This window comes from Vulpes vulpes, chromosome 5 (assembly GCF_048418805.1).
Source record: "Vulpes vulpes isolate BD-2025 chromosome 5, VulVul3, whole genome shotgun sequence".
Classification (NCBI taxonomy): Eukaryota; Metazoa; Chordata; class Mammalia; order Carnivora; family Canidae; genus Vulpes; species Vulpes vulpes.
Genome location: NC_132784.1, coordinates 54,465,159 through 54,492,500, shown reverse-complemented (window position 1 = coordinate 54,492,500; position 27,342 = coordinate 54,465,159). Strand labels below are relative to the sequence as shown.

The 27,342-nt window shown below is 38.1% G+C and overlaps 1 protein-coding gene across 2 annotated transcripts in view; it reads right to left on the bottom strand.

Moving 5' to 3' along the window:
* ZNF407 (zinc finger protein 407) overlaps window positions 1-27,342 on the bottom strand; it is a 446,836-nt gene that overhangs the window by 260,080 nt on the left and 159,414 nt on the right. For both annotated transcript variants that reach the window (XM_025997752.2, XM_025997753.2), the window contains exon 4: window positions 14,940-15,014. In XM_025997752.2, the coding sequence (XP_025853537.2) occupies window positions 14,940-15,014 (75 nt within the window). The remainder of the gene's footprint in view (window positions 1-14,939; window positions 15,015-27,342) is intronic.

Here is a 27,342-nt window from a genome sequence, read left to right as displayed (position 1 = left end):
TTACTACCCTGTTTTCTAGGCATTTTGTGGCTTCTGGTCTTAGAACCTATCATCTGATCCAGCTATTCCACTCCTGAGTATTTAACCAAAGGATATAAAAACACTAATTCAAAAAGATACATGCACCCCTAAGTTACAACAGTATTATTTACACTGGCCAAGATACAAAAGCAACCTAAGTGTTCATGGATGGATGAATGGACAAAGATGTGATATATACATATGCGCAGAATACTACTCAGCCATAAAAAAGAGTCAAGTCTTTGTGACAAGGAGTAAATTGTGATGAGGAGAATGGACTTTGAGGGTGCAATAAGTGAGACAGAAGAAGATAAATATGCAATAAGTGAGACAGAAGAAGATAAATACCATAAGATTTCACTCATCTGTGGAATCTATAAAACAAAACAAACAAATTAAAAACAAACTCAAAGATGCAGAAAACAGATGTGGTCACCAGAGAGAAGAGGCATGGGGTATGGGTGAAATGGGTGAAGGGGGTCACTGTAACAGTAACAGTAACAGCTGGTAACCAGACTTACAGTGGTGATCACTCTGTAGTATATACAGATGTCAAATTATAAGGCTATACACCTTAAACTTATGTAATACATACCAATTATACCTCAAAGGAGAAAAAATAAGAGCAAACTCTGTGGCAAAACTGGCTATTGGGGATCCCTGGGTGGCGCAGCGGTTTGGCGCCTGCCTTTGGCCCAGGGCGCGATCCTGGAGACCCAGGATCGAATCCCACGTCGGGCTCCCAGTGCATGGAGCCTGCTTCTCCCTCTGCCTGTGTCTCTGCCTCTCTCTCTCTCTCTGTATGACTATCATAAATAAATAATAATTAAAAAAATTTTTTTTAAAACTGGCTATTGAATTAATTTAGAAATAACTCCTAAAATATTGAGTACCACAAATACTTTAACTACAATGAAATTCATAATACTGAAGTAATTCTCAGAGGAAGATTTTTCTTCAGTGCTGCGATATCAGCAGATGAGCAGAAACTTCAATAAAAAGGTTTCCGATGTATTGATTTATATGTAATGGCTAAATGGAATTTCACTTTGTAAAGTCTGTACAGAATAACAAGGAAACATTCATAATGATATGACCAATCGATTATGCCAACTAGGTGTGTTAGATGTGTAAGTTGATGTTGCCATCAGCCCCAGTCTGCACATCTTCCCTCCTGCTCAGAGAAGAAAACTGCATCTTTGTTCAGTTGATATACCTTTCATTATGTAATGTTCTCAAGAAAAATCATGCTTTATATTTTATATCCCAACAAATGCTAACAATAATGATGCCATCATTGAAAGAAACAAAGTAAGCCTATAATTTCTGTAAATAGCATCACTATAAAAGTTTTACAGCAATATGCTTCAGACTAAAAACAAACATATCTTGTTCATTTAAACAAATACACTCAGACTTTTCCACTTTTTATATATTCTATTTCATGAATAAGCACCTTAAATGGGGGGAGGATTGCGTTTCATAAATACACTAACTTGTACCTAATTTGCCACCAGTTACTAAGATAAAAGTGCTGAGAAGCTATTAAGCATTATATGCAATACTATCAAAAGATCAGCCATGAAAGAGCACAGCTTTACCAAAGAACTATGGAATCATAACTCTTTTTCACCAAAGAAGGATGCAATGAAATTTACAAAATTTGTGGACACAGACCTCTATTGAATTGTCAAGATTTTGAATAACTAGGTAGTCTAAGTCAATTCTCTCTGAAACTATTTTCACATCTGTGAAATGTAGAGGTTCCCTTTAAAATCCAAAATTCTTATTATTCCGCGATAAGCTAATTCTGCAATAAGCTACCTTGTGTTAGGACAAATTAAATATAGCAAGCCACTGACATTTGCAAGTCATATGAACTGAAACCTTTAGAAAAGTCCTTCATAAAAGCTGGTAGATTATTTTTAAAAAATTAAGTGACCCCTTTAGAATCTTAGTGATTCTATAAACACAGTCTAAATTCATTAATAAAGCTATAAATTCTTCCAGTAAGGAATACAAATGAACTCTACCCTCCAATTCAGACACTATTCCTGTAGTAACATGGACCCAAGTCCCCACAATCAAAACCACGAGGGAGGACAGCGTCCACCAGGAGACAAACGAGGACAGGGGCACAACATACTGGGCAACACACTGAGGCTAGGCCAGCACAGCTCAGCAGAGCACTCTAACCTTTTGGGTGGCGCCATAGCACCACACCAGCACAGAAGGCATCTACAAGAAGAGCAACAATGATGCAGAGCACAGCCAGGTACAGTGGGGCCCTGCACAAGGAAGCGATTTCCAAATGAAATTCACAACATCCATCCCTGGAGTCAAACACCTCCGCTTCCCAGGACAGAGCTTGCCCAGGCTTCATCCTCAGACACTCCTGGAGCCTCACCAGGACTCCTAACAAGTGAGGTCAGGCACGGCTGCCAGAAAACCCCAGTGTCTGTCTGTAAAGGGGATCGTCCACAAGGGATGCAAGCTGGCTTCAGGACCCCTCCCTGAGAACCTCTGTGCCCTGATGAAACCGCTTCTCCATGACACAGTCGACAGAGGGTCCCTCCGATGTCAACCTCACACTACGCAAAGGAGAACACTTCCTAAGATTTCCAAATCAAAGTCTTCTCATAATAAAAGTGAATTAAATAGCCACATGAATTAACAGTCCACACTGATATTATAGATAAATTTTTAAAAACTAATAATTTTCTAACAAATGACATTTTTGTCCCAAAGTCAGATGTTTTCCATTTATGGCACCACCAGTAAGAGAGTCACTTCTCCAGGATGCAGTAAAAGCACTTGCTTCACTAGCCAGAGGACTAAGTACATGTCTTTAATGTCACCTTTGCTTTGCTGTACAAAAAGCACATGATATGGGCATCTGGGTATGGGAAGTGATGGCCTTACTACAAAGACCTCGGAGCACAAAACTGGGCAAAAATCCTCTTTGGTTATCCTGGGCCCCCAGTGGCTCCATGTTATTGTATTTATGCATTCAACAACAGAGTGAACATCTGTGGATTCACCACCAAAGCTAGACCTGGAACGTTACATTCCAGAGGGTTTTTTTAAAGATTTTATTTATTTATTTATTCATGACAGACACAGGGAAAGAGAGAGAGGCAGAGACACAGGCAGAGGGAGAAGCAGGTTCCACGCAGGGAGCCCGAAGTGGGACTCAATCCCAGATCTCCAGGATCACACCTCGGGTTGAAGGCACCGCTGGGCCACCAGGGCTGCCGACATTCCAGATTTTAATTTCTCCCAACCTCGTATTTCCAGCTGTGAATGATTACTTTCTCAGATTTTTTTTCATTCTTTTATTATTTTCATCACCAACTCCCAACAGTGGAATCCACTTGATTAAACTGTTTTGGCTTTAAGCTCTTCTAAGAGGCACTAGAGACCTGAGACAGAAGGACACCCCAGAACCAAGCTGTGCCAAGACTGCAGGGCTGGACTCTCACAACAGCGGAGTTTGGGGCTCTGACTCAGTGGCCTTAGAGCATGTCCGGTTCCAACCGAGGATGTCCAAAGGAACTGAAATTATGTCTGATCACTCAGGCATCAAAATATTATGAATGTTAAAATTGCAAAAGTCAGTGGCCTACAGTTCAGGTAAAAGAGCTCTGCAAATACAAAGAGACCTTCTTTATTCTGATTTGAGAACCCTATAGTTTCTCTGAAATGCAGAGAAGGTGCCTCATAATTGAGCGTCTTTGGGACTCTCTTCCAAGTTCAGATGGAGCACCCAGCTTTTTCCTTTGGTTTTATAAAGGCTATATTCTATGTATGTGTGGTTTCTTTCTGTTTAAGCAAAAGAGGAAACTCAAAAATTCATTGAAGATTTAAAATACATTCAAAAACTGCTATTATTACAAGTACTAATAAATAATAAACATTGGGCTAGTTATTTTGTTAAAATTTTTCCTCATCTTCAAAATCCGGTAATCATATAAACAATATATTTTTTTAAAAAACAAACCATAAATTTTTAAAAGCATGATATCCAGCAATAAGTCTGTCGCTTCCTATTTGCTGAGAATAAATGGCACATCCATATTACTTAATGGTAACTATGAAATGAGACAAAGACATTTTGAATCCTGGGAGAATAGAAAATTATCAGTAGTAATTAACATGCAAAAAATTGGGGTTTAAATAAAAATTTTCATAAGTATGTTCTGCTGAATCTGCTGTTTCCCACAATCATTGACTTGATCAGATTAGTATGGAAAAGGGGCTTCGGATATTCAGACATCAGCAACTGAACTGCTTTATATGTTTTTACCTAAAAACAAGCATTTTTTAAATGACAGAATGCTATGCATACATAGACCATGATGTTTTCCCCTTGTACAACTATAAATCCATGCTCATATCACCTCAGCCCTGAGAACTGAGAGCAGGTGTCAGCCTCAGCTATCACAGCTGAGATGGAAAGCCACAGACACTCAGAAGAATGCACCTGAGCTTGGTACACTAAGAGGCAAGACCATCTATAAGTGCATAAAACTCTGTCAATCTGTAATACCTGTTTCATAGTGTGACTACAAATCATAGTAGTAGTCTATGATTTGATCATAGATCAAATTAAATCAGCAAAGATAAAGTCCATCTTGAGGCATCTAAGTGGCTCAGTAGGTTAAGCATCTGCCTTTGGCATAGGTCATGATCCTGGGGTCCTAGGATCAAGCCTCACGTCAGGCTCCCTGCTCAGTGAACAGCCTGCTTTCCCCTCTCCCCCTGCTCCTTCTCGCTCTCTTTCTCTCTCTCTCTCTCTCTCTCTCTCTCTCTCTCTCTCAAATAAATAAATAATATCTTCTTTAAAAAATAAGTCCATCTTAAAAAAGAAAAATTTCAATGAAGATTTAAACCCATCAATAGTCACTGAGTGTCAATTATCCTTTGAAAAACAGAGAAAGGAAGTCACCAACTATGCTCTCAAGAAATTATCTAGTGTGGGAATAGGGTATACACCACCTATTTTAAAAGGAATGTATTAAGTAGTACACTGAGCTCGGTGGGAAGAAGTGATTATAGAGAATGAGAATGTAGGGGAAGATTTACAGGGAGACAAAATCTGGACTTTGTTTGAAAGGACAACCATGCTGACCCACCTAGAGGACACAGAGCCATGACTTCCAGTAGGACAAGGAGTGGAAACACCACACACAGTATGCTGAGAGTTTTTCATGCTACCTTGACCGAACTCCTATATCACACTTACTACACCATGGTAGGCCTAGGAAAGCATTCATAAAACAAGAAAGAACTAGAATTACATTAAAACTCAATGGAAAGGATTCTTTCTCTGAAAAGCAGATCTCTATTGAGATCATATGCCAGAAACAACTCAAAATAAAATTAGGTTGACGCATATGAAAGTAATAATATTTGATGGTTTTCAACCAAAGTGTTAATTTACATGATTCAGTCTGGGGAAGTGATAACATTTTAGTAAGCATCAAATGACATCATGATTCTTCTGAAAGGGAATAAAGGATTGGCTGAAATGAAAGAGTGCTTTGGAAGAACATTAGGATTACTATGGGACCAACATGTCTCAAAGGGCACATCACTGTTTGCTTGTTTTCTCCTGTCAGCACTAAGGGTGGGAGAACTAGAATACCAGTAGAGATGTCCTTTGTGTTAAGCTCGCAGCTGATTGTACAAGTGACCCCAGGACCAAGAAATGGGGGGTGAGAGCTTAGAGAGTAGCCTATGTGAACCCTTGATTTTTCCTATTAGAGCTCCGTAGTGTAATGAGATGTAAACGTCTTGTTTATCATCTGTTAAAATGGTCGATGAAATTTGCTTTGATCCAACTTTATAAAAAGTATTGGAGAAAGGTTACAAGTTTACTGAAAATTCCTCAGGAAAAATTTTAATCTTGGACTTTTATAAGCAACTACCAAGACATCATGAATATAAAGAACCTCTCACAAAAAGTCAGTACTGTATAATGAAACTGTATAAAAGTTGGTAATTAAGCATAATTGAAGGCTGCAGTGAACATATAGGCCTTTGTTCTTTTTAATTCTGGCACTGACTGGGAATTAAAGATAAGAGCTTAAGGCATATTTTAGTCAGAGTCCAGATGTATAAGCCCCAGTGTTCTAAAAGTAATTTAAGTGAAATAAAAGAAGAGAATGGCCAAAAATATTCTAGATGCCTGCCAGGGGAAAACACCTATATTCTGAACATTTAACATATTTCATTGATCCTATTTGGAATCATTTATTCATTGACCTTAAAAAGGTTAAAACAAAAGATATTCTTATATCCAAGATCTGTCTGAATTACTAAAGCATAGCAAAAACAAAACAAAAACTCTTCAAATGAATTTATCACATTAAACAGCAATGTATGCTAAAGAAATTCAAACATTCATGCCAAAAAAAGGTATAGACAGTTCACTATCACCACAGAATCCAGTTATGTCTAGATGGTAATAAGAATACAGCAGACATCATTGTGATAACGATTATCAGTACTAACCATACAACTATGTTCTAATAACTCACAGAACTAGTACCAGATGACATAATTATAATGTATGCAGTATTATCAGTCTTCTGGATTTCCTATTTTGGGAGGTGGAAGTGTGGGGGGGATATAGGAATTTCTAATCATACACATATCTACCCTTTATTCATCCATGTTCCACAGGAATATGATGAAAAACAAGATCCATTAAAGATGGAATGGATGAGAAAGAGACTCACAAAGGACAGAGGCCTTGGGCTGAGACTGCAAACAGAAAATATCTGGACTGGTGAGCAGGAGAGATGGGGTGCACTCTGAGTGCACGGGGGTTTGGGGGAAGGTGGAGCTGCAGTGAAAACCAAAGCATCAAGAAAGGAATAAAATGGGTTCTGGAGTTTTTTCTTTTTGAGAAAAAAATGTGTCTAACAAAATAAAACAGATGATTAAAAGGCTGATTTGCAGAATGGCTCTGCAGCCTGATTCAGAAGGACACTGGAACTGGAAGGATGGAATGGTCCAGGCAGCAAGCCAAGGACGGGAAACAGCGCTCACCAGTATCTGTCGCTGTGACAATGCTAACTCGCTTGCCCACAGTGTCTCCCTGGGGTCTGAACTCCACACTGATGGACAAATCATTCCAAGAGCTCTAACTTCTCAGTCTTCCTCTTAAGGACAGAGTAAAAGGTAACTGGCACTGGATTCAACATTTTTTTCAGCCTGATTCCAACCCAGTTTCCCAGTCTCATCCTAACTCCTCCCACAATCCCTTTAAACATTCCAGGTTGATGACCATTTCCTAAAGCATGCACAGGCTGTGGATCTTCAGTTCTTCACCTTACACCACTCTCCCCCAACCCTATGCCCAAGGTCACTCCAGGCACATGGGAACAGAACACGCCAGGCTCCCACGCACCTCCTAGAGGGCCTCTGACTGTGCTCTGCTGGGAAGGCTCTAACTCCAAATTACACTTAAAATGTAGCCTTGTAAAAAGGTCTTTCCAACCATCCATCCTAAAATAGCACCTCTCCAGATATTCTCTGGAATAGCACCCAATTGTCTTTCCATTAGAGCCTTATACTCAATATAAATCTCTTTTACCTTTATATGTGTTATATCTCTTTATCCTGACCCACAGACCATCAGCCCCAAATTTGAGGGGCATGAGAACAAAGGTGTATCATCATATTTAAACATCAATACCATCTGAATTTGGGAACACAGTATTAACCAGAGTAGTAAATGTTTACTACAAGAATAATTCAATGAAAAAATGAGATAACCTTTATCAGCACCCCCTATCATAACCCTTATGGAAGACTGTTTCCTCTCTTAAAACTTTTCTTTGCATCACTGTGTAGCTTGTCCCTTTCTTTATATACATTATGGACAACTGTACAGTAACTAATCTCTTCTAAAAACAAAGATCATATAATACTCGTGTCTTTTAAATGCCCAGCAAATATATACCCCATTAACACTTAAAATTCCTCTGCTACCAACATGAGAATTTCCTTTAAAGTAGTACGTATGGTATTCGATCAACGTAACCACAACGCAGTAAGATGTCCTTATTTCTGACTGAAGACATCTTGGTATAAAAGGTACACAATCCTCACTTCTTTCCCTGTGGAATACATATTAACTATGTCTGGCCAGCAAACTTTAGGAGCAAGCAGTCTTCAAAATAACAAATAATCTTGAGAAATAAAAAGCATAATTTGAACCAGTACAGGAAGAACACTAAGTTTTCAGACCTTAAAAAGCCTCATAATAGGACTGCATGCTACCAAATACATTGCACCAAAACCTAACAGCTGAAGGCATATGCGCTCACAGACAAATACTGACCCTACTTTATCAAAATTCCCATTACAAAACTTCCCTTGAATTATCTGAGCAGTGATTTATGTGAGGTGGTTATTGCTTACATAAAATGGGAATTTTCCCTAAGGGAAAAAATGATGAGACCCGAAGCAATAACAGTAAATAAAATGTGTACCATGAAATCCACTCCACTGTCTAGAGATGGACTACAATTCTGGCAATGAGCTTCCCAGCAGTAAACATAAAGAGGAAAACTCAATTATATAGGGGATGTGCTGGTACTTAAGACCAAAATGACAAGTTGTTTCAGAAAAGCACAACCTTTCCTGGAATTAAGACCAGAGAGAAACTGGCCCCTGAATCTCACAGGAAGATCTGACATATTTTCGTGAGCAGCAACCTGAGGACTATCTTAATAATAAAGACATGCATTTTATAAGGTTACTTCTTTAAACATCCTTAAGTGTAAGTCATTACCACAAAAACTAAGAAGTCCATTCCACCTTAGAAAACAAAAGCAAGGCAGTGAAGGCAAGGGGCTCTCTTGTGATGGTGCTAACTGAAGGGTAAGTGGAAGCACAAGAGGAAGGGAATGGAAGGAATATGCACTCAGGACAGCACGGCCAACCGCTGCACAGATGTCCAGAGGCCAGAGGCTCCCTGCAGCTCCTGAACCCTCTGCTGAAGGAGGAGCAGGGCCGCCACTGCTCCACGGAAGCTGTGGAGCCAGAGGCAGGCAGGAGCCTGAAAGAGGGATTTCCATCCCCTTGGGGATGAGCCACAAGAATTAACCCTAACTAGGTCCGAATCCCTTCCCAAAGAGTAAGTTGGAAACTTCAACCAACAAATGAGGTTCTGAGAACCCAACCTTCTAGACCACTGACACCTCTGTTAACTTCCACCAGGAAAATTCATCAAGTCACAGTTAGAAAATACCCATTTCAGTAAGAAAACACTTGTCAGGAAGCAACCATAGAACATTTAAATTACCCATTTAATTGAGAAATATTTCCCAGACACTGACAAGGTATCTTTCGTGGAAAATATATACTTATCTCTGTATGCACCTTAATAACTTGTCAGTTTAAATCTGTAACGTATAAAAGGAAATTTTCTAAAAATAATAAATAACCTTGGTTTTAGATGAATTGATGGGACTTCTATCTTTCCACATAGAAGTGATAACTTAGCAGGGCTATATGTCTGTTCAATCCTACTTGTTCACAATAAAACCGTAGTAAATGATCACAAGATACTAATTCTATTCTACCCTGGATACTGTCTGCAGATGGAGAAATGAGAAAAGACTGAAGAAACAGAGTCCTGAGCTCATGCAATACTGAGGTGTAAAGAAGATATGTTTTCCTCCATTTTGGCTCAAGAGTTATTTCTGGTATAAATATATTTTTTTACAACAGAAAAGAGCCTATAAACACTCAATTTTTGTTAAAGTGGGCCCTCATTTAAAAAAAAAAAGATAGAGGGGATCCCTGAGTGGCGCAGTGGTTTGGCGCCTGCCTTTGGCCCAGGGCGCGATCCTGGAGACCCGGGATCAAGTCCCACGTCGGGCTCCCGGTGCATGGAGCCTGCTTCTCCCTCTGCCTGTGTCTCTGCCTCTCTCTCTCTCTCTCTCTCTATCATAAATAAATTAAAATTAAAAAAAAAAGTTTAAAAAAAAAAAAAAGATAGGAAAGAAAAAAAGTACTGCTAACCATTTGGGTAAGAGAAGAAATGAGAGGGGAAGACCAATATGCAGTGGGCGAGTAATGGTGATAGTGAGCCTAAGGCCAGAAGGAATAAAGTGACCAACAAGTTTTACAAAGAACACTCCACAGATATCACACAATGGTCACACAACACAGAGTAAAATATCTCAGTACATCCATGAGAATAAGGTATCCATTTCAGTGGTAGAACAGAAAACAGTATTTACCCTACAGACATTCATAAGGAATAAACACTGAAGAAGATGACAATCCTTTTTTTTTTTTTTAAGTAGATTCCATATCCAGCACTCAGCATGGAGCCCAATGTGGGGCTTGAACTCAAGACCCTGAGATCAAGAGCAGAAAATAAGAGTCTGAGGCTTAATCACCCTGATAATGATACTTTAATACAGAAAATGAAAGCAATTATGACAACTTAGCCAAAGGAACACAGTTCTTTCAAATGGACAATCAAGTGACAATAACAGGAGTTAATCTCATACTCTTCTGATAGGAAAAATTTGAAAATCTCTAGATAAGTGTAATTCAGAATTTTTATAAACTGTATTATTCTCTCATTTAAAGGTAACTTAAGTTTTTGGGGTGCCTGGGTGGCTCAGTCGGTGAAGTATCTCCCTTCGGCTCATGTCATGATCCCGAGGTCCAGGGATCAAGCAGGGAGCCTGCTTCTCCCTCTCCCTCTGTCCCTCTTCCCTGCTATACCCTCTCTCTCTGATTAACAAAATCTTTAAATAAATAAATGTAATTTAAGTTTCTAATCAACCCAAATTACCGTTAGCAAAGTTTCAAAGACAACTGCATGTGCACATCTATATGCTTTTTTCTAGGAATGTTTAGGTTTGGGATACTTTCATGTTTTAAGAAAAAGTTATGTTTCCATCTAAACTGAAAAGCAGGTAACAATGATACTTTCATAAAGTGTTAACTTTTAAATATAAAAATTTCTGAAAAAGAAAAGAAAGGAAAGGAGACAAGAAAGACCCCAAAGCCCTATAGGGTATCACATCTGGTAGTCTGGTCCTAATGGCTTACAGCAAACCAGAACCAAGTATCAGAGCTGCAAGTACTTCTATTTCACAGTTGGTCTAGGTAACACCTGGTATGTATAAAAATGTGAGGGGAAAGATTTTACTTATCAATCTTGATTGATCTTATCAATAAGATCAAACATAGTATTAAAAGGAAGATAGCTAATCACAAATTCCAAGTGTCTGGTAAAAAGAGATAGAGCCAGCATAAATGAAAAGAGCTCAGGGATCTGAAACAGGTCTAGGGAAAACCCATTCTCCTGAACAAAAGCACTGATCAATCCTGGGCTCGTCCTGGGGTCTAAAGACTCCCCATGTCGACCATAACGCAGAGTTTCACAACCTGAGTAGATACCTCCCAAATTGCTTCACTAAAGAAATACTAAGGTTTTTATCTGGATATTAATTAACAACTTGAAAAAAACAGGTACATTTCCTTTGTTATGAAATTATTTAGCTCTTAGACTCTCTGACACATGTATCTAATTTAAAATCCTCTATTGGAAAAAGTGGTTTGGGCGTAAAAGTCCCCTGAGATGCTGTCAGGGCAGATAACTTTGCTGGCCCCTGGACACCACATACACCAGAATCCCAGTGAGCCTTTTCCCCTCCTGCTATTTACAATCACTCAAAGCCCAGCTGACTTCTACACAGGGAACTAGGAATGCCATCTCCTTCTATTATAATATGCACCTGACTTCCACATGAGAAAAACTTATTAGGGCTGTTTCAGTGGTGGTAATTGTGCATAGGCTCGTTTTCTTGATTACTATTAGCAAACTCAGTCATAAAGATACTTTGGCTTACTATATTACAAACAGAATTACTTATTTAAAATAAATACTTTAGAATGAACTTGCAAATTAATTGGAGTTTATTATTTTGGAATGTGAATCGAATGAGGCTATATTCAGTTACTTATATTTAAGTGTACAAGACTTCAGAAATACAGTAGTGTACTTAGTACCTTAAAGTAACTTCATGCAAATTTAGGGACAAAAAAACATGTTCTTACACAAGCCATCACTTCAGGTGTCCATGAAGTCAAAGATATATATTTGAAATTGTCTAGCTTTCTGTGCTAATGACAGTCATGCTGACAAAATTTACTGGTTCATCAAACTATAGTGCAAATATATGAATTTATTTGTAATAAATTATCATTTTTGCATATATCAGTCAAAGCACAAGGCCTAAATACTTGCAAACAAAATGCATTATTAATTTAATTGTCACAGCCTATTTGGTTAACTTCTATTACTATTTGCTATAATATGCAATGCATAAGAAGGAAGAATCAAATTTAAAACATAAAAAAGTAAGTTGATTATTTTGTCCTGGAGAAATTAAAATACAGCAAGCTTGCAAAATTATAGCCAAGGCATTAATGTTTTAAATAGGTAAGAAAAAAATGTTTAACTTAATTTAAAGAACAGTTATGCCCAAAATGAAGGTTCAAAATGCTGATAAAGAGTTTCTTTGTTTCCTGAAATCATTAAAAGGCATCAATTCCCTCCCCGAGGTAGGAAGAAAGGTGGAATGGGAGCCCTTTGGCACTGACTTTGCTACTACAAAGTGCTAGACTTTGCTACTTGAATGTGACTCTCCCCAACTATGCAGGTCTACTGGGAAAGGACACTGCGGTCGGGGTCCGGGCCTTCTGACTTAGTATTTTTGTGCAGTGAGAGGGAGCACCCTAGAAACAAGTGTCCTAAACGAGAAGGCTTCTGAAACACAGAGGTCATTTAAATAACAATTCAATGGAAGATGCCCAGTTGAGAGGATCTCAACAGTGTGGACTACATGGGGGTCAGGACCCAGAAGATGGTATGTTTTCCCACTTGAGGTTCCTTTTCTGATTTTCAAGTCAAAACCAGATTAATGCCGGAGAAAAAGCTAACCACGTCTCAAAGGGTAGGAAGACATGCTATCTTTCTCTTGCCATTGTGTACCCTCCCTCTAGGTGTCAAGGGACAAAATGAGCGGAAACAAGCAACTATTCCTGGAGTATACAGAAAAGGTAATGGAAACCAAACAGTATATCTGGGCTCTTCACCCTCCTGTCATAATACACAAGAGGTATCTACTGTATTTAAGTGCCTAAAGGATAAAAATATGTATCGGGTAATGAATTTTTCATTGTTTGAAACGATATGAAAACTTATTTTACCTTTTTAAATTCCTAAATAAAAAGCAAAATTTTGAACTGAATTTTGCTTTAAAAAACAATTTCAAAACTCAAATGTTTTGAACATTTGAGTTCAAAACATATACTAGCTACCCAGTAAGGGAAGTATTTTCTTTTCAGTAATCATCTGATCTTTTTTCATTCAAAATTTATTTGGGGAACAAAATATACTAAGTACCTGTATGTAAAGATTCTCAAGGTGAGATAATTAGTACAAGAAAGGACAATGGGATTAGAGTCAGAAAAATAACAATTCTAACATTCATTAATTAAAAACACTGAGTAAGTTACTACATATTCCTGAATCTCAGTCCTTAGATCTAAAAACCTGGAATAATAATGCACTGCTAATAATAATTCAGAGTGATTATTGAGATAATGCACGTGAAAGCAACAAAAACATAGTATTACAAATGTTTTTGCTTCCTCTTCCTTATACACTCATGAAACAAAACTTTGACAAGTTCCAAATTATAATTTAAGTAATAAAGAATTTGTTGAATTTTAAGAATAATGCATTCAGGATATGTTCAATACATAGAGTTTGGCTCAAATTAAATATAATGCTGCAAAGAGAAGTACCAGAAATCAAAAGATAAGGAGTAGGCATACATAGCACTCAATATTTTGACAAAATAGTCACATCCAAACTAAAATGCTAAAGAAAATAATATGCCTTCAATAGAAGAGTCAAGTTAAACTGCTTGTAAACAGAAAATATTGGTAAGAGCATTTTAAATTTTTTAAAAAGGCAATTAAACATTTGCAAATAAGGAAGAGGTCCTTGGAAGTCCTAAGCTGCAGACTCGTAGAACAAACTGCATCTTTACTGACATCTTTAAAAAGTACTAAAAACCTAAAGTTTCCAGAAGTGTCTACAAGAGTTTCCAACACCATCTTAGAGGATTGGGGGTAAATATCCCATGTCTTTGAAGGAAAGAAAGAGAAATTCTCACTAGCTCTGAGTTGTACATTTTGCAGATTCAAAAATTTTAGAAGTAGCCATACTTCTATAGAAGTAGCTATACTCATCTGATAGCTGACATTGCTATATTTCTGCTCACCTAATATAATTAAGTGTATGTGATGAAGCTAATTATGATACAGTAGCAGGAAAAAAAGAAAGCCTGGCAGTTGATGACATAATAATTGTGGTGTTATTTTTCATGACATGGCAACTATAGTATTATTTTGGGGATGACACAAGATGTATTTCTTTTTTAGTATCAGCAATGTTTAATTCTACAGTAAGAATTTGAAAATACTGCTTTAAAATTTCAAAATAAAAATACAGAAAGAAACAAAGTTTACTTTTACATCATTATTTTAGCTCATTCAAACACATGTGCAGAGGTCAATCCTCTCCAAATAAACTTGTCTACTGTTTCAACGTTATTTCACAATTTCACACATTCAAAGTCCTTCAAATCTTTGCAAATATTTTTAGATCAGAATTTTTAGAATTAAAAGGACATTAAATTTTTGTGGAAGAATGGTATGAAATACAATATTCAACAATGGAGTACCAAAAACTCAAAATATGATGAACTAATTTGATAAACATTCTGGAAGTCACATCATTAAACATGGCCTAAAATGCAAATATAATTGTATTTATTAAATTTTTTTAAATGAGTGAAAATTACCTTTCTTTTGGGGTGCCAACTCCATGTTTGCCTAGTAGATGAGTATTTAAGTGCTTCTTCATTACAAAAGCAACCCTAAAGAAAGAAATAAGAATAATTATAGAACTAAAACATGACTCTGCTAAAAATATGTCCATAAAGTATTTAAAAACAGGCATTTATATGTGGATATAACATGAAAATGCACATTACAGTAGCACTCCTGGTAAACAAGAAGCTTGTCTATAGATCAAATGTACTGTCATACCTAAAAATCAGAAGAAATAACTGTATTTAAATTAACTGGCTCATTTTCTTACTCAGGTACACAAGCGGGCAGAAACGGTGACTGTAGCTCAGTCACTGTACTTCCCCATCATCAGAAAGACAAAGCAAAGCCTTGACCTAACTGATACTGCCCTGTAATTGAGCCCAAACTTCAATAATGAAAGTTTGAGAAAATACCATTTTATTAAATATTTAAGGGACTATAAAAGAGAAAATGAATAACCTCCATGAAGCTTCCTTGATAACAAGGCAATAATTTGAAAAGAGGTCTTTAAAAATGATGTAAATGTTTATTGTGGCATAAGAAAAAAAATGTACTTAAGTGCCAAAAAGATATCAATAAATAAAACAAACAAAAAGTATTACCTGACATGCTATGTTATTTTCTACACAAATCAGCTTAATTCAATTCTGAGGACATAAATATAAAATGGACCAGAATCAGCAGCCAGTCCATAGAACACCAATCTCCTTCCGAACACAGTACAACATCAATTTAATTACATCGTGATTATTTAAAACAATTTAAATCTCATTCAGAAGCATCAAACTAAAATGGTTCTCTTGATAAGCAAAAAAAAAAAAAAAAAATTGTTATAACTTTCAGTGTAAAAGGGCTTGCAAACATTTTTGTTAATTATGTATTACAGCTGTCCTTCATAAAGTTAATTACCAATAGCTGAAAGGCAACAGAATCTATTTGCATATGTACATGAAAGGCATGACATATGCAAAAATATGATTTTAATTAGCATTCTATGATATGAAGGGCTACAAATCAAATTGGCATGTTATAAGATTCTTAACATTAAACGCTGAATTCATCTGGACATGTTTGCACAAACGGGCAATGTAAGGCTGTAAAGTACTGTGGCCCTTACAAAAGAGACATGTCAAACGCTAAGACTAAAACAATTTCTAAAAATGTGAATGCCTCTCTTTTCTTTTTTGCTTCATGTCTGGCCTATTTTGGTTCTATTCCTTTAATATTAGGGTTTCGAGGTTAAAATAATATATTTGAATTTTGTAAATGACTGTGACTTCATTATTCAAATAATGTATTTGTATACACTGAAAATAGCACTCATTCTTTTTTATATATAGGTAATAACTATGGACAATAGATGCTTGACACTATAAATAACTGAGCACACTATGAATCATTAAAATGGAAAAATAATGATTACATGTAAAGAATCAAACTGTGATGATATTAAAGGCTTAGCAAAAGTAATAGTACAACATATTCTATATTTGCTCCTGCTTGATTCGGACAAAATAAATAACATTTTTCATTTCCTTAAAAAAGAATGTAGTAATAACAACAGTCCGCTTAAGTCATAACTTCCCTACAGTCCTCTATTTTCCTATAATTAAAAAAACATAAAGCTAATAGCAAAGAGCAAAGGTTAAAAGCCCAAAGTTGCAAAGCACAGCTTATTTACATGACCAAGTATAATTTAAGAGATGTGAGCTCAGAACCACAGTGCAGTTTCTAAAAGAAAAAAATTTTATTAATTAAAATGTGTAAGTTTTAAGAATTGAAACAAAAATATTACACCACACAGGGGAACAAACTAAAAAGTACAGAGAGAGGGAAAGCTTCCACCTAATATAATTCTTAAATTACCTGCTGAATGTCTAGAATACTAAATATTTAGAGGAATAACAATTTTTTATTATAGGAAAAATTTATAATACTAAAATACAACTCAATTATAGTCAAATGTAAAATGTTCATTTATCCAAAATCAGACTTCAAATAAGTATAAAGTCTTTAAATTTGGGCTACATGAGCGCAACTAGCATCAAAGTCTCAATGTCATCCTCAATTAAAAAATGTAAGTCAAGGGATCCCTGGGTGGCGCAGTGGTTTGGCGCCTGCCTTTGGCCCGGGGCGCGATCCTGGAGACCCGGGATCGAATCCCACATCGGGTTCCCGGTGCATGGAGCCTGCTTCTCCCTCTGCCTGTGTCTCTGCCTCTCTCTCTCTCTCTCTGTGACTATCATAAATTAAAAAAAAAAAAAAATGTAAGTCAAGTCTGACTAAAATAATCTCACCAACACATCTGAATATAACATTACCAGCAAACTATGATTACTGAATGCAGTCTACCTCTCACTGCCACCATCACAGTGTTGCTTGATTATTTTTAACATCGTAACTGCTTTGGAAATTTTGTAATCTACCCATCACCAGAAATAAAACAGTCCCAAAGCTGAAAAGCTATACAATCAAAATGCCTTGCTCCTGATAAAATATTTATGCCTTTATACACACATTGTGCTTCTGCAAGAGGACTAGTCGCTTACTGCGTGTGTCACTAATATGCAAAGTCAGTTAAGGTCGTGCCTTCATGGAGCTTCCATCCTATAATGTGTAGCTTCCTGACAGGATGCAGTGGCAACCAGCCTGCCACACCCCTGCAAAGACATACTGGTCACATGGGCACACACCAAGTCACACACCCGATAGGGAGAATGCTTCAGGACCACTGAAGTGCACAGTGACCAAACCAGAGTCCCTGCTCAGAAAATGTAAAAACAAGTGCAGGTAACAGACAAGAACAAAAAGTAAAACGCACAGCATCTCAAATAGTGTGATAAGCAGTAGGAGGGAAAAAAAAATTAAAAGCAAGAAGACCTGCAGCATCAGCCCAGAATCATTTGTACTCTGGACAGCTCTGGGATGTGGTCCGGGTAGAAGGGGGCAAGAAGTGGGCAGGGGACAGGGCAGCAAGGCAGGGTGGCCAGGACAGCAGCCGGGAGCCCGTCAGTGGGGCCTGCTCTTGGAGCCAGAGGCATTGGAAGGGTAGGGAGGACAGGACAGGACTGAGCCTGGGCTCAGACCCCAGTGATCGGGGAAGCCGGTGGCGCTGGTGTGGGAACCAGGAGAGACCGGTCTGACTCCCTGCTTCTTGGCCCAGAGCAGGGACCAGGGCAGGGCTGGGTGGGGAGGGCTCTGCCAGATATATCCAAGAAGAGGCCAACCCACTGGTCTTGGGGTCAAGAGCGAGATCCAGGCTAGAACATACACTCTGAGGCGATCCATCTGCCAATGCCTGACAATCTGAAGGAACACCTTGAAATAATAAAAAATATATTTTTTTTTCTTTTTTTTTTTAAATATATGTTTGGAATAAGACTTTTTTTTTTTTTTATTTTATTTGTTTATGATAGGCACACAGTGAGAGAGAGAGAGAGGCAGAGACATAGGCAGAGGGAGAAGCAGGCTCCATGCACCAGGAGCCTGACGTGGGATTCGATCCTGAGTCTCCAGGATCGCGCCCTGGGCCAAAGGCAGGCACCAAACCGCTGCGCCACCCAGGGATCCCAAAAAATATATATATATTATACATATATATAGTGTTTTTTAAATATGATTGATTTCCAAGTACCAAGTGATGCCTAAAATAGCATCACTTTAAATTGTTTTTGGTGTCAAAAGAGCAGCACAGTAATAACATTAACACCCTCACTATAGATTTCTACTTTCCATACAAACATTTCATATTTTAGCTTCCAATTTTAAACTAATTTCTCCTACACGATCTATTGATCTAATCAGAACCTCTTCCTTTATTCCTTTAGGTTTTATCACTGCAGAATTATTTCCACTTGAGAGTCATGAAAGATTATCTGACTGCATATCAGCATCCCCAGCTCACACACTCAAGTCAGGGTGATTCTGTGCAGGTTCACACAGGCTGTGTTTCTCCAGAACTCGAGCAAAGAGGAGAACAGTAGTATGTTTCTCGACTTTTTGCTATCTTGTTATTTCTGTGTCCTTTGTCTCTCTAGAAGGGCAGACATTCCTCAAAGACCAGCCTGTAGGACAGAATATCCAGCTACTTGCATATTTCTGGTGATCAGGTCAATATAGGCCATAGAGTTCATGGGAAAAATAAATGGCCATACACAAGAACACAGTAAGTTAAGAATCTGGAAGACATGTGAATACGGGACTATGACGCGAGGATATGTATGTATACTACTGTCTTACTGTGGGATCCGGAGCCCCCTACCCAGTTCTCCCAATGGTCCCCTCGACACTCACACCACATGCTCCCAAACTGCCTGTCACGATGCCGGCTTCACCCAGTGAAAAAGCTGGGTGAGCCAAACAGTAACATAACTGACAGTGTTCAGTCACTGCTGAAGAAGCAGAAAATTTAAAAAACAAAAAACTGACAAACACCAGGGGCAGCTGGCAAAGACTAGCCTGGAATCAGGCCCTGGTGGTCACTGTCCTGAAAAATGCTGGGGAACTAACTCCACACCCAGGTGACCAAAGCAGCATGTGTCTTGCCAACAGCAGTTCAAGGGCAAGGGCAGACAGTGAGCATGGGGACAGAAAGGAAGCGGAGAGGCAAACCACGGTAGGACGGCGCTGCCAATAAGCCTTGTGCAACTTCGAGAATACTGAGTATGTTCCCTGAGTTGCAAGCCCCTGAGTGGCAATGGCAGAAAAGCAGTGCTTCACAGGAATTTTATAAGAATTAAAGAAACAGGGCAGCCTGGGTGGCTTAGTGGTTTAGCGCCGCCTTCAGCCCAGGGCATTATCCTGGAGACCTCCAGGCAGAGGGATCAAGTCCCACGTCAGGCTCCCTGCATGGAGCCTGCTTCTCCCTCTGCCTGTGTCTCTGCCTCTCTCTCTCCCTCTCTGTGTCTCTCATGAATGAATAAATAAAATCTTAAAAAGAAAAAAAGAATTAAAAAAACATCATAGCATGAAAAGCAGGTAAGGACACTTAATGAATAATAGCTAATAGTCACCCTGTCATTTATACATATATGTGTTTCTAGATACATGTATATGTACATGTGTGTATATACAAGTAAATATATATATATTTATATAAATATATATAGTGATATAGTTACATCTAGGAAAAAAAAAAGTTAGTGATACAGTTATATCTAAAAAAAAAAAAAGTTCAAGGATGTCAACTACAAAAGCTTCCATCCCATAGGGCCAGTTAACACCTTAATTGACACACAACAGCTTTAAAAAGATCTCAGTTCATGTACGTAAAATAACCTAAAAGGTCAAGATACAGAGATCTGACAATCTAACACTTCAAACAAAAACACCTGCCTATGTGAACACCAGTTGACCTGAGATGTAAACAAGCACTCACTTTGACTCATTTACATTAGATACCTCTCTATTTATATCAATCTCCAAGAAAGGCAGGGGAGGAGGGCAGGGAAACCAAGAAAGCACTCCAAAACTAAACACAGCAACAAGCAAAAAATAATGAATGGTCACACACATCCAAATGGCCAAAAATCCATGGTCTGTTTTGTTCCTCCTTCACAGTTTGACTTTGAGTGCCAAGTCTCGGAATTAAAAATAATAATTTTAACTAACTGGGAGAAAGAAAGAATGCCTTGAATGAGTAAAAATTCTAAACTTTAGTATTTCTTTAAAAGAAACTTATATTCAGTATTTTCCAAGCCTTTATGCACATATTCCAAACCCTAGAGTCCCCTAAGAAAGGAAGCCTACACAAAGAACTGCATCCCCTATCACCCTGCCCCTTTCCCAGGACTTCACTGGTGCTTTGCATCTCTGTCATAGACCACCTCCCCCTGCAATCCCATATGCACTCTCTGCCCCCTCCCCACTCATAACAAAAGGCCCTCACTTTCCTACCAAGTGCACAGCTTGGGTTTCTATCAATCCTCTAGGTACCACCAAAGATGCAGGGGACACTTCAGAGGAACACCTCACAGGCAGTGTCCTAGGTTAACCCCTTCACAGTACTGTTGCTCAGACGTATTCACTCTGCAAGTTCAGACATGTTATCTAATAAGGTGCCTTCGGTTTCCTCATATATCAAATGGGATGGTAGTAACTGCTCCTACCTAATAAGGGTGTGATGAGGATGACATGATTATTGTTTGCACAGTACAGAACATGGTGACTCACACATTCTTAACATTACACAAATCTTTGCCACTTTTAGCACTAAACCACCCTAGGCTCAAAGGTTCTAGACATAAAAACACCATCCCCAACATCCTACCTCATCCCCATTGGCCAGACCCTCTCTGAAATCAGGCACCAAGTTAGCAGGAAGAGGAGCTGCCTGCCACACTGTCCATCTGTTTAGGAATCCCATGTTCATAAGAACTATAGTGCAATTCAAAGTGATTCAATTCAAATGCTAATTAAAAGGTTCACATGTTTTAATACCTTCACTAAGCACTGGGGGCCCAAAACCAAACAGCACTCTGGGCCTGAGCAAAGAACAGAGAGCAGCAAGCAATGATAAAGAGTGTCAGGTGCGGGCAGCCCCTGTGGCACAGCGGTTTAGCACCACCTGCAGCCCAGGGCGTGATCCTGGAGACCCTGGATCGAGTCCCACATCAGGCTCTCTGTATGATGCCTGTTTCTCCCTCTGCCTGTGTCTCTGCCTCTCTCTCTCTGTCTCTATGAATAAATAAATAAAATCTTTTAAAAAAGAGCATCAGGTGCCATCACTGAGATCACAAGCAGAGACGGCAGACAGCAGGAGTCTCCTCAAGGTTCCAGAGAGGCCTGGGAGCAGAATGGTTAAACTCATTCATCTGTGCAGATTCCAGGCCCAGGGAACAGGACATGCAGTGGGGAATGAAATAACGTGGGTCGAGAATGACTGTTAGAGAATTAGGTACAAATCTGAGATACCAAAAGAAAAAAAGAGAAAAAAACCAGCAGAGTTTTAAATCATGAAGGGTCTTACAAGTAAGTCATGCCAAAAACTTTAGATTTTTGTCCAGATTCTCAACATTTGCCAAATATCCTACAACCAACTACTCTGTAGGATGTTACTAGTGATATTACCAAAAGGGGAGGGAGGGTAGGGGGTCAAGCAAGCCTGTGGCAAGGCTGGATTAGAAGAGTAAGAGTCCGCAGGCTTCCCATGTGAAGGAGCTCATGAGCACAGAGTCCCAAGAAAGGAAGGGGAGATGTGCACAGCTCTCCCTGAGCTTAGTGGACCACTGAATATTTTTGTCATAAAAACCAATGTCTATCTCCTAGAACTGTGTCCTCAGGACATGATACAGAAAATGCTGCTGTGGAGTCCGGGGAATGCTGAAGGGACACAGGAGTATGATGGACACACACGTTCTAAGGCATCAGTTCTGCAGTCCACGCTGGGATCAGACCTTCACCCAGCCCCTGACCAGTCACAGGGGTGACCCTGCACATCTCTTTTTGAATCACATGGATCCTTTCCTTCCTAATGTATAGCATGGAATAATCCTACTTAGAAAGGTTTAAAAATGAGCTAACAAAAATGCATGATTTAGTGCTGTACCTGTGACACTACAATCATTCAATGACTCCTAAGTAATACACGTAACGCTAAGCAACCAACAAGGATCTGAGGGGACAAAGGCGAACAAAATGCAACTTCAACTTCAACCTGCACAAGGGTTGGAATCCAGGTCGTGGAAACAGAAGTCTGAAGACATAATGTCAGCACGACCAGGAAGAAACAAGACATATATTTAAAAATAGGGCTGAGGGTGCAATAAACTTCTCAGCACCACAACTGGGAATTTGAAAAGTTTCCCTCTTGCCCTAAAATCAACAGTACTGACCAACCAAAGTCATCTAATTTTCACTGAGCACAAGATCAGTGCAAGGAAGCAACTTAATTTTCATCACTGTACATATTTATAAGCAACATTCTTTGAATGCATTAAACCTCGAAAGGCTAAAATAGAAAGGATATACAGAATATTAAATAATGATTCTCCAAAGAACAATCACAATCCATTTCCCCACGTAAGTTCTAGATATACAACTACTATATATTATCAATAATGTGATTTGACATTTGGAGCAAATGTCACTTGTCATTAAAAATATATATGGAAATTTTTGCCATTTTGCTTAATATGTCTTTTTTATGATTAACAAGGTATTACCATTCTGAAAGTGACTGTAAATGAAGACTACTTTTATACTATAGTTTCACATGTTAATTTCAGTTTTTAATGGGATAGTATAAAAGATAGATGACTTATAGATTTTCATATTGCCATAAGTGTGTATTTCTCCTCATGACTCCACATCACAGGAGCAATGGCCCCTGAAAGATGTCCACATTCTCATCTCCGAAACTTGTTAGGATATAAGGCAAAGGGGAATAAAGGTGGCAAATGAAATTAAGGTTGCTAATCAGCTGACTTTTATTTTTTTAAACATTTTTTTTAATCTTTATTTATTTATGATAGTCACAGAGAGAGAGAAAGAGGCAGAGACATAGGCAGAGGGAGAAGCAGGCTCCATGCACCGGGAGCCCGATGTGGGATTCGATCCCGGGTCTCTAGGATCGCGCCCTGGGCCAAAGGCAGGCGCCAAACCGCTGCGCCACCCAGGGATCCCTCAGCTGACTTTTAAACAGGAAAATTATCCTGGATTATGTAGGTGGACTCAATATAATCACAAGCATCCTTAAAAGTGGAAGAGAGATGGAAGAAAGGAATCAGAGCAGGAGATGGACACATGAAAGCAGGGCCAGAGAACAGTTACGTTGCTGGCTCTGCTGTTGCTGGGCCTGAACATGCAAAAACCGGGCCAATCGCCAAGGAATCTAGGTGGATTCTGTTAGCCGACATGCGACCATCTTCCTCCCTAACAACCTTCTCCCAATGGCTTGAGAGTTCATTAATGAATCTTACCTGTCTCCATTAGTATAATGAGGGATACAAAATGATAACATTCTATCATTCCTCCTACATTTATTAGAATGACATTCTTCTACAAAGAACTTTACCATTTACCCTGTCTCATGCTCTCTTCTCTTGCTCCCTTTCAAGACTTTTCAATGGACTCTTGGATTTTCAATTTACAATATGTTTTATAATCAATTACCATAATTATGCCTTATTATTCTCAAACTGAACCCAAACTGGCCAGTGGAGATCCTTCAATGCTGGTTATCTTTTGACTTCACTCTTCCTAGTACTTGAGCATCTCCTTCTTTTCTAGCAGATGTTGCAAGCTCACCAGGCCCCTTCCCTGCTGTACACCTGGCACCAGCCCTAGTCTCTCACAGTAAGGAATGGCATGTACAAAGCAAAATCTGGGCGCTAACTCTGATGGCCGTTATCGGGAGATCAGTGAATGGAAGCCCTTTTGGTGCACAATGGTGGAAAATAAATAAAAAACACAAACAAATAAATATGATGCACATATTTCCTGGTGGCCAGGAAAGAAAACATATAAAGAGGATCCCAACGGTACTGGCTACTCTTGGTAATGAGTATTCATTACAACTATCAACTATAGCTTTTCATTATTCTACAACACTATGTAACAGGTTTTTAAGTAGCATACAAATATGTTTTTATATTTAAAAAATCACATTATATATATACATATACATGCATATATATATATACAGATATATATATATATATGCAAAGCTTTCTATTCAAGCGATTCTTTTTGTGAATCCTCAAAGTGTAAATGTACTGTTCACTACCACTTTCTAAAGGCTCTAATAGCATGCTTCTTTGCACAGGTTCTAAACTACTCCCGAACATTCCCTGCTTCTCACTACTGTCAACTCCTCTCCTTCCTCTTACCTTCAAACGGTGACATTTTCATTTTTACTTCAGAGTTGTAATTCATTTCCTGGGTGTCATGCATAACCTCTTTGTGGATGACTCTAAAATATCTATCTCCACCCATGGCCTTTCCTGGGGCATTTTTTCTTCTCTGAACTGACAATACCTTAAAACACGTCTGACCCTCAGTTATGATTTTCCCACACTAATGGTCTCTCCAAATTTCCCTAATTCTAGCACCAGTAACACCTTATCAATTCAATAATCACATCCTCAGGTTCATAAATCATCACCTGTTTCTTCACAACTGTTCCCTATCAAGACAGTATACACTTCTCTATCTGGTATGATTATACTACAGCAACCATTTTACGAGAGTGTTGAGGCATCAAGCTCTTTCCATTGCAATTCACCCCCTCTACCGCCATCACATCATCTTTCTATAAACAAGTTCACACTGCACCTCAGCTCATAAACATTTAATGATTCCTTATGGAACTGAATAAAGCACCAAGCCTTAAAAAGCAAATATTAGTTTTCAATAGTCATCTGAACCAGCCCAATTCTAGAATACTCCCTCAAGAAAACATCTGAAAAAAAAAAGGCAAAAAAGCTGCTCTCCAATTAAAATATAAAAATATCCTAAATGCTCAGGAATAATGACATGATTATATTAGAGTATTACCAATAAAAAGTACAAAAAATTTCTCAAGGCATATTAGATCTAAAAAGACAAAAGCATTATATACAATGTAACACTGCATACAATATAGACACTCACAACTTTTATACTCAGACATATAAACATACGTATACATAAAGCAAATACAAGTCAAAATCACTTAACGCGGGATCTATTTTTAGATTGTTCATATTCTTTGCTTTCTACAATTAGTAAAAATTTTAAAAGTAAAAGTTAGCACACTGCTTTACACATGGACTAGGAGGGACTGGGACTCCAAGAAGGGGAGTACCTTTGACTCTGACAAGAAAATGTAAATTGTTTTTTTTTACAGAGAAGCTGAAGATGAAAAAGCAAGAGTCAAGCCTCCTAGCCTTGAAACAGAGCTCGTCCACCATTATGCACCTCCTGCCTAATGGAAGAGTCTACCTCATGGGAGACAAGAAAACAGAAAAAGACAAAGCCACAGAAATAAAAGTATTCACAAATAAAATCGAGAGTGTATTAAATACTGATCTAAATGAACAGGACCCCTTACAATGTATGAGTGAAAAAATCAAGTAGTTGAGGTAGGTCAAAGGCTCTACTTTTGTTGTTTTAATACACTGAGATTAGGAAAGTACTTATAAAATTTAAAAAGAAAATATTTATCCTATGATGAAGACACAAACTAAAAATTAATAACTGGTAAAACAGGTCAGATAAAAATAAACACAATGCAATCAGTTAATAAGAATAATTATTCTTAAAAATAAACATATTTAATAATACTGATACATGTTTATTTCTAAGAATAAACCAATGGCCAATGGGGATAGAATGCATTGGTTTTATTATGAACAAAATCAAGATAAAATAGATATTTTACGTTCTAAGTGTTAGAAATCAAGATGATGCTATAGTTGTACTGAAAACATAAAATATGCTGCACAAAATAAAACCACCTAAACGAAATACTAAAACTTCATTCATATAACATAAGTAATGAACTATGTTATACATCATCCTAAACACATTGATAAACAGGTTCGCATTTAGATTGTTTTAAATATGACTTCACATAAGAATTTTTTCCATCCACTTCTCTGGCCTATTAGCTAGCACATTAACTTAGATGAACACAAAAAAACCTGAAATTTCTCAAAGGAATTCAAATCTATAAAAAGCTTTACATGGCAAATAAAGAAAAAAAAAACCTATGATTATACGAGATATCTTTACTCCAAAATTCAGAAGTTAACACTTGAAGACTCAATTTCTCAAACTCCTTTACCAAGTCAACTCCTTTAAAAAAAAAAAATTATGGGCATTCTCAAACTTAAAATTATTGAGAATCCTTTAAAACTCAAACATTTATAATTACTGGGGTGCCTGGGTAGTACAGTCGGTTGAGCGTCCAAGTCTGGTTTGACTCAGGTCACGATCTCCCTGTTGTGGGATCCAGGCCCTAGTTGGGATCCCTGCTCAGTGTGAAGTCTGCTTCTGATCTTTTCTCCCTCTCTCCACCCCACCACACCCCTCCCCGTTCACACTCTCTCTAAAATGAATAAAAATATTTCTAAAAATTATTTTCCTGAAGAAACAAAACTTACAAAATTTTTATTTATTCAAGAAAACCAAAAACTCTTCTAAAGTGTCGCACATCTGAAAGTAAGCATTCTGTGTGCAAAAAAGCAGCAGTGAGCTCTTAGAATACAATGTTAGCTACAGCAATCAAAAATATTCCTCCAGGAAACAGCAAGGTAGCTCAGAAATCACAACACACTCTCACACATTCACATATGCAAACCCACTGCATTTCCTAAACTCTCCAAGGGAGAAAACAGAGATGTCCAGAGAGTTAGCACTCCTCCTTCTCAAGGGTTAATTGCACTGTCACTT